Source organism: Helobdella robusta (assembly GCF_000326865.2).
Source record: "Helobdella robusta unplaced genomic scaffold HELROscaffold_29, whole genome shotgun sequence".
Lineage (NCBI taxonomy): Eukaryota > Metazoa > Annelida > Clitellata > Rhynchobdellida > Glossiphoniidae > Helobdella > Helobdella robusta.
Window position 1 is genome coordinate 1,772,320 of NW_008704475.1, and position 9,163 is coordinate 1,781,482.

The 9,163-nt window shown below is 34.5% G+C and overlaps 1 protein-coding gene across 1 annotated transcript; it reads right to left on the bottom strand.

Moving 5' to 3' along the window:
* Positions 1-174: 174 nt before the first annotated feature.
* On the bottom strand, positions 175-5,633 carry HELRODRAFT_174352 (hypothetical protein; the record flags this gene model as incomplete). The annotated part of the gene is made up of 4 exons (XM_009020866.1): positions 175-2,505; positions 2,570-5,197; positions 5,290-5,455; positions 5,584-5,633. The coding sequence occupies 4 exons, from the start codon at positions 5,631-5,633 to the stop codon at positions 175-177; spliced, it is 5,175 nt and encodes a 1,724-aa protein (XP_009019114.1).
* Positions 5,634-9,163: the final 3,530 nt, after the last annotated feature.

Sequence of the window (9,163 nt, forward strand, 5' to 3'; positions counted from 1 at the left end):
GCAATAAACCAGATAGATATAATGGATCAAGGTTTAATTTTCACGCATAGCATAAAGAATGTCATCGAAAACCGGGCAGTAATATACAACTTTTAAAGCATATAAAACAATCAAAATAAAAAAAATTGTTTGAACCATGGTTAAATTTATTTTGTTCTGGATTGTGCAGTCGTGTCACCGCGAGTCAGAAACCAACATTAATTTTTCATTTTTCGTTTCTGGTTCTTCTTTTGCCAGTTTTCTCATTGCTTTACGTACTTTGTTCTCTTTTAATTTTTTAGTGGATGCCTTTGCGAGAACTGAAGACGACGTCAGGGACGCTTGAGTGAAATTTGAAGTTATGGTTTCTATTACTTGTGAAGATGGTCCAACGCAACTGTTATTGTTCGTTTTCTTCTTTTTCTTTCTCCGCTTTTTCGTAAGTTTGATATTTTCATCATTGCCCACATTTATATCATTGATGGTGTTATAAAAAGATTTGTCAAAGTCTTGCTTTTTATGAATCACTGAATGTAAATTTTTGTCGTGAATTAAAGTTCTACTGATGGAAACATTTTTTTTTTCAAGGTTTTGATATGAGTCATCAATGAATAGTTTTGGTTCATCAACCGACAATCCCGACAAACTACATGTTAGATTTCTAATACAAGTGAACCCCGAACATTTGAACTGATCAAGTTTTGCCGAATTCATATGATCACTTTGATAATCTAATTCTTTCGAAGGCGAACACTGATTAATTGAAGAAGTAATTTGTTTTCCTTTAAACGAGGAATCATTTGACTTATCATCAGAATTACCATATTTCTCACTGTGGTTAAATTCATCAAACGAGCGCTTAGTTTCATTTTCTTGAGCCATATTCATCTCAGATTTGTTTTTCAAATTGAATTTTTCCGATTCTATGACGACAACTGATGGTTCGCCCAAGTTATGTTGAACATCATTATTACAAGCAGAAGAAAAAAACAAATTTTGAATCTCATTTTGTTTCTCTTTATACGAACGAACTAAATTATTTTTAATACAACAGGATTTAGAAAAGTGATGGACATTAAAGTGAAAGCTTTCTTCGGAGGGTGAGACATAAAATAATTTAAAATATTCATCATTTGTAACGTTGAGGATGGGTCTGATTTTCGATAAAGATTCAGATAACCTATCTATCATATAAAGATTATTATAATCATTAAAAAAAAGACAAGATGAGGAAATTTCATCGCCGAAAACGGATGTAATCATATTTGCAGAACTAAATTTATAAGAACCAAAAGGATCTAAACTAAACACAAAATTTGCCAACGAACCTGGGACAATATTCATATCAAATTCTGAACAAGACTTCGGTAACTCAAACGAGTGTTTACCTTCAACCAATTTGTTACATAATATACTTGGGCAATCTTTGAAAAAGGATAATACATCTGCATATTCAGTGGCAGATAAGACAAAAGTCGATTTAGATTTTAACAAACAAGGAACGAAATTGTGAGTTTCAACCAGATCACACGGAAACGGGAAAAAACTTGAAGAACAAAAAAAAGGATCGCTGGGAGGAAGAACATCGGGAGGAACGAAATCATGGTTTTGAACAGGGAATGATAGGTCACCGGAAAAAAAACATGATGTATGGGATTCGTCTTCAACTTGTAATTTACTAATGGTGTGTCTCTTTCTTTCTACAACGGTAAAGTCTCGAACGTCTTCAATTATTTCTATTTCTTTATTCTCGTGCTCCGGATGCAGTAAAACATTATGCATACTCATGTGTGAAATAGAATAAGGAGGAATTTTCAATACATCCTCGTTTGCTACTTGACTCGTTTTCTTCTTCAATTCTTTTGTTTTTGGCTTGGATTCTTCTTTGTGGGCCTGGGCAAATTCTTTGGAAAATGTTTCGCTTACTTTCTTTTTATCGCCTTCAACAAATCGTAATAAAACGTCAACATTATCCTCGTGTATTCCTTTAAAACCCATGTCCATCCGGCTAAGTACGTCGAGACCTTCCGTGTAGCAGGATTCAACAAACTCGTTGGGGTCGATATCTGCTTTCGAATTTTCGATTCTTTTTTCAACCACGACGTTGGTCCTGGATGACTCTAATGGAGTTTTGTCGTTTGAAAACATTTTGGAAATAACCGGAGAATCTTCCACAACGGTATGTTCTAAATATTTAGTATCAACTTTTAAAATTGTCGACTCTTCATAAACTGAGTTTTTTATTTCCACTTTACTCTCTTCGACAGAAAGATCATCGGTTGGTTTTCTCGATTCCAGCAACGATTCCGAATTTTTTATTGACGTAGGCGATTCGTCTTCATCTTGTAACTTACTCTTGGCGTGTCTCTTTCTTTCTACAACAGTAAAGTCTCGATCGTCTTCAATTATTTCTATTTCTTTATTTTCGTGCTCCGGATGCAGTAAAACATTATGCATACTCATGTGTGAAATAGAATAAGGAGGAATTTTCAATACATCCTCGTTTGCTACTTGACTCGTTTTCTTCTGCAATTCTTTTGTTTTTGGCTTGGCAAGGGTGGGCAAATTCTTTGGAAAATGTTTCGCTTACTTTCTTTTTATCGCCTTCAACAAATCGTAATAAAACGTCAACATTATTCTCGTGTATTCCTTTAAAACCCATGTCCATCCGTCTAAGTACGTCGAGGCCTACCGTGTAGCAGGATTCAACAAACTCGTTGGGGTCGATATCTGCTTTCGAATTTTCGATTCTTTTTTCAACCACGACGTTGGTCCTGGATGACTCTAATGGAGTTTTGTCGTTTGAAAACATTTTGGAAATAATCGGAGAATCTTTCACAACGGTATGTTCTAAATATTTAGTATCAACTTTTAAAGTTGTCGACTCTTCATAAACTGAGTTTTTTATTTCCACTTTACTCTCTTCGACAGAAAGATCATCGGTTGGTTTTCTCGATGCCAGCAACGATTCCGAATTTTTTATTGACGTAGGCGATTCGTCTTCATCTTGTAACTTACTCTTGGCGTGTCTCTTTCTTTCTACAACAGTAAAGTCTCGATCGTCTTCAATTATTTCTATTTCTTTATTTTCGTGCTCCGGATGCAGTAAAACATTATGCATACTCATGTGTGAAATAGAATAAGGAGGAATTTTCAATACATCCTCGTTTGCTACTTGACTCGTTTTCTTCTTCAATTCTTTTGTTTTTGGCTTGGCAAGGGTAAATTCTTTGGAAAATGTTTCGCTTACTTTCTTTTTATCGCCTTCAACAAATCGTAATAAAACGTCAACATTATTCTCGTGTATTCCTTTAAAACCCATGTCCATCCGGCTAAGAACGTCGAGACCTTCCGTGTAGCAGGATTCAACAAACTCGTTGGGGTCGATATCTGCTTTCGAATTTTCGATTCTTTTTTCAACCACGACGTTGGTCCTGGATGACTCTAATGGAGTTTTGTCGTTTGAAAACATTTTGGAAATAACCGGAAAATCTTCCACAACGGTATGTTCTAAATATTTAGTATCAACTTTTAAAATTGTCGACTCTTCATAAACTGAGTTTTTTATTTCCACTTTACTCTCTTCGACAGAAAGATCATCGGTTGGTTTTCTCGATTCCAGCAGCGATTCCGAATTTTTACTTGACGTAGGCGATTCGTCTTCATCTTGTAACTTACTCTTGGCGTGTCTCTTTCTTTCTACAACGGTAAAGTCTCGATCATCTTCAATTATTTCTATTTCTTTATTCTCGTGCTCCGGATGCAGTAAAACATTATGCATACTCATGTATGAAATAGAATAAGGAGGAATTTTCAATACATCCTCGTTTGCTACTTGACTCGTTTTCTTCTTCAATTCTTTTGTTTTTGGCTTGGATTCTTCTTTGTGGGCCAGGGCAAATTCTTTGGAAAATGTTTCGCTTACTTTCTTTTTATCGCCTTCAACAAATCGTAATAAAACGTCAACATTATTCTCGTGTATTCCTTTAAAACCCATGTCCATCCGGCTAAGTACGTCGAGGCCTTCCGTGTAGCAGGATTCAACAAACTCGTTGGTGTCGATATCTGCTTTCGAATTTTCTATTCTTTTTTCAACCACGACGTTGGTCCTGGATGACTCTAATGGAGTTTTGTCGTTAGAAGGAATTTTTGAAAAAACCGGAGAATCTTCTACAACGGTATGTTCCATATATTTGGTATCAACTTTTAAAATTGTTGACTGCACATAAACCGAATTATTCATTTCACTGTCAGCATTTTTCTCATATAATACTTTAAAGCCTATGTTCATCCGGCTATGTACATCCAGGTCTTCCTTGTAACAGCTTTCAATTAGTTCGTTGGAGTTTATTGTAGCTTGTAAGTTTGTGGTTGCTGTTTCAATTAATATGTCAGGGTTCGATGAATTACTACCGTGAAATATAATTTCCTCCTTCTGTTTAGTCCTGGGAATTGTCTCATTGATTGCCTTCAACCGGAATTTTTTAGTTTCTGTTTTTTTCTTATCATCCTTACTTTTGTGAAATTTAGGTACATTTGTGTTAATATCCCTTTGTAATAAATTGTCACTTTTTAATCCATGTATTAATTTTTTTTCTAATTCTATATTTTTTCCAGCTATTTTATTTTTTTCTCTGGTATTTTTTTTATCATATATAAATTTGCTAGTCTTTTTTATGCTACATACTGATCTATATTCATCGAACAGTTTTTCATCAATTTTACTATTATTTGTAATTAAACTTGCTATACTAAATAAAAAAGTCAATGTAGGATAATCCGAAGCTTTCTTGTCATTATTGTTAAATAATATTTCTATGCTGTTCAACCGTAATAATAAATCCACTGTAGCATATGAAACGTCCGTTTTAATGTTCTTTGAAGAAATATTATTCCATTTTTGTAGTTCCTTTGATATCAAAGCCTCAGTGTCAGAAAATAAATCAGACCCATTAAAGCATAAATTATCTTTATGCATTTCATAATCTAGCCTTTCTGTTTGTAAGTGGTTTCTATCTACCAACGTTAGTGTATCACCAAATTTGTGATTGGTAACCATTTCATTTGGAAAGAGTGTAAAGGAAATAGTTTTTTGTTGAATATTCTCATAATATTCATTTGTAAAATGATCACAAAAACTTTCATATAGACCAGTTGGCTTGCCCAGATCACACACATAGGCGTTGTCCAATCTCGAACATTCTCGATTCATTGCAACCTGCATTTGAAATAGAATTTATAAAAAAAATTTTTCAATAAATAAATAAATAAATATATATATATAATATTGGCTGAGACTGTCGTAGATACAGTTGTTAAAAATATCCACGCATTTTCAGATTTGATCAGTTTCTGGTTCAATTTTTCAATGTTTCGTATCGTATTTTCATCATTGTTTTTTAACTTATTTATACGGAATATGAAGGTACAACCAATAGTTGATAACATACTACACTGAAAATGGTAAAAGCTTTTTCTGTATAGAAAAAAATGATAAAAAAAAGTAGTTACAAAATTTGATTTCTATATAAATAAATTAAAAAAATAATGATAAAAGTATGATACGAAATATTGACAAATTCGCGTTATGTCAATTTGTCCCACGTCATTTCGTCCCACGCTATTTCGTCCAACGTCAATTCATTCCACGTCATTTCGTCACGCGACAGTTCGTCCCACGTTAAAATTTTATTTTGTGTTTTTTTTAAATTTATTTAATTTTTTCAAAATCTTCTATGCTTCAACCAAGCTGTAGAAGTGTGACAGCCAACCAGTATGCGTATGCTTTTTGCTGTCCATATTATTTAAAATACAATGCATAATAATAATGAAAGAGTAAAAACATCATTAATTATGAATACACACAAATGTCATAAACTTAAAAAATATCACACATACACACTGTAAATGTTTTTTTTATGAGAACGACATGTGAGCCACTGAAATTTCAGTTCTGCCATAATTATCTATGACGCGCTGTAATCGCTCGTTAAGTTGCCGATAAGCCTTCCTTGTATGATGCATGACTCCGGTATTGGCTTGCAGAAACATAGCTTTCTACTTTGTTATGTCACTACGTATTCCCTCCATAAACTGCCAGAGGTTTGGATGATGACAGTTGAATAGAGACTGCAGAATGCAATGCCATCATTCACATATATTATTTGTCAGAGCTATTCCGTTTCGTCCCGCTGCATATTTATTCCAAGTAGGTATCGGAAAAAGGGCTGGTCCATAATTTTCGACTCTGCCTCTGATTCGTCGACCTCGAATGTATGAATGCTCAAAAAACGTAAGCAATTCATCTAAATGTTCGCAATCTGGTTTCGCTTCGGCCAAGATATCAAATGCTTCTCCAATATCCTCCTCTGGTACGCTGATAAGGAACGAATATAAATTCTGATATCGTCGTCGTTTTCATAAACTAATTTCATTTCAAGTTCGTCTACTTTTCTTGAAACGTTCTGGCACAAATGAAAATAACAGCCAGTCACGGTAGCATTTGGATATGTAGCTGTAAATGCATTCATCGCCGCTCGCTCGAAATCAACTAATATCGTAGACGTCTCACTTGTGTAAGTATATGCTCATAAGTTGCAGCATTTTTAGTATTAACCAAGCAATAAATTGCTGCTGGATTAATTCCGGATCCCTAAGTTAAATGGATAGTGTACAGTTGAAAGAAAATTTGTGGAACCACCTTAAACGTTCTATCGGCTAACCACAGTGCTGCCCTACCTAAACCATCCAAGAACTCATTGCAGCCAAATATAATCACACGGTCGGCGGACGGTCCAGAATCAAACAAGACTTATTTGTGGTACAGATCGGGAATATTAAAAAGCAAATCCCGATGCGCTGCTGGAATATTGTTACCGTAAATTCTAAGTTTGTGCAGCTTCTGTCGTTCTCGTTGAAGTGTGCGATTCAAAACACTTCTTTCTGGCAATGCGGCTAAAACGTGGTCTGGTACTTGTTGCATGACGGTATTTTGAGATAAAGTCCGTGTTACTGTTACATTGTCCATCATCAATTTCATTTCGCCCAGAGCCTTTCTAGCAAGTGAAAAACTGTTATTACTTTCATGGTTATGATCCGGTTGACGCTGACTAACAATACGTGAACCTGACGTCCCAAGGGAAGCTTTACACTTCAGACTTTCATGCTTAACACATCTCCATACAACAGTTTCATTTTTGTTGCTGCGTTTTTTCCAACATTCAAAGCCTCTGTATATAGCAGTAGATTTGCCTTTTTCATTGACACCATTTCAGTATTTAAGCACAATTGACATCCAAATTAATTTAATTCGTATTTATATATATTTTGCTACAGTGATACTGAGGCGAGTGACAGATGTGGATGGCGTCGAAGGGTATTTCGGTTTCATCATAGGTAGCCAAACGGCAACCCCCGATCTCGGGGAAAATGCCGTCTAAACGTGTGTTGTTGTTGTTGCTGTAGTGCGCTGATAATTACATAACACTCTTTCTTCAGCAATGAGTCGTGCGCATAATACAATGAATTAAAGCTTTCTAAATGTATACTGTGATGTAAAAAAATGGCAAACAAGTATTTTTTGATATCCTAAATGAAATATTTCTCCTTAAAACTCCTGAAAAAACTGCCCCATTTGATTTTACACGTATTTAGAATTTAATTCATTATCTAAAGAAAAAAACAAGTGTCAATAGACTTGTTCGCCACCTTAAATTTCAGTTACGTTATCGACATGTTTAGGAGACGGCATTCTCCAAAGCAGAAAATGCTTGGAAATCATCACAAAAAAAAAAACAAGCCAGATGTGAGAGAATGTTGAGCATATGCGGTGAAATTTTAACGTGGGACGAACTGACGTGGGACGAAATGACCGGGACGAAATGACCGGGACGAAATGGCGTGGGACGAACTGTCGCGGGACGAAATGACGTGGGATGAATTGGATGAGACGAATTGACGCGGGACGAACTGCCACGGGACGAATTGACATGTAACCGAAAAATTGAATCAGAAACTGATCAAGGCTGAAAATGCAGTGATATATATATATATTATTTTGGGACGCGTGAAGTTTCGTGTGGAGTCCCGCAAGGGTCTGTATTAGGCCCTTTGCTTTTTTTGATTTATATAATTGACATTGCCTACTTATCAAAAAAGATGAATTGTATTCTTAACGCTGACGATTCAAACATTTTTTATTCTTCTGATGACATTAAACGAGATTTAGATGTCATAAATAATGAACTCAAATTATTCGAGGATTGGTTCTCTATGAACAAACTCATGGTTAATTCATCCAAATCGGCCTTTGTTATATTTGGACCAAAGATTTTAACCAATAGTTTCTCGGACCTAGACCTTGTGTTCAGCAATGTGAAATTAAACAGAACCAATCAAGTTGCTTTTTTGGGTTTAGTTCTACAAGATAATTTGTCTTACAGTTATCACATTGAAAATCTTAAATCAAAAAATTCATAGGTATACTTTATAAAATCAAAAATAAGATTAATTCCACAATATTAAAGATTTGTATTATAGCTTTACATACCCTTATATTAAAGCTTTATATACCCTTATATTCATTATTGCGTGATCATATGGGGAAATAGCCCTGCTTATCAGCTAGATCCCCTGTTAAAATGTCAAAAACGTTTTGAGAATTTTATTCGATTTAAAATTTAATGACCACACCTCTAAATATTTTCAGATTGCAAAACTACTTTCAATAAAACAAATTTATTACACATGCATCTCAATATTTATATTTAAACTTATTAACAACTTAATTCCAAAAAATTTTCATAATTTGTTTATTTATAGTAACGCAATCCAGTTAAAACACACAAGACATACCTCAACATTTTATATTGAAAAAAACAGATTGAAACTTATTAATAGTAGCATAAGAGTCGTCGGACCTAAGACGTGGAACAAATTACTTGAATATTTGAAAGAAGCAAAATCCGTTGTAAAATTTAAAAAAGACATCAAATCCTACTTTTTAACATTTAAACCCCCTTAACTTTTTGTGTGGGCTCATGTACGTGCGTGTTGTGTGTGTACGTGTGTGTGTATGTGTGTGCGTGTGTGTATGTATATGTGTGTGTGAATAAGTATGTTTTACGTGGGTCTATATATATATTTGTGTTTCAATAATTACAAACGACATTCTGATAAAAATGTG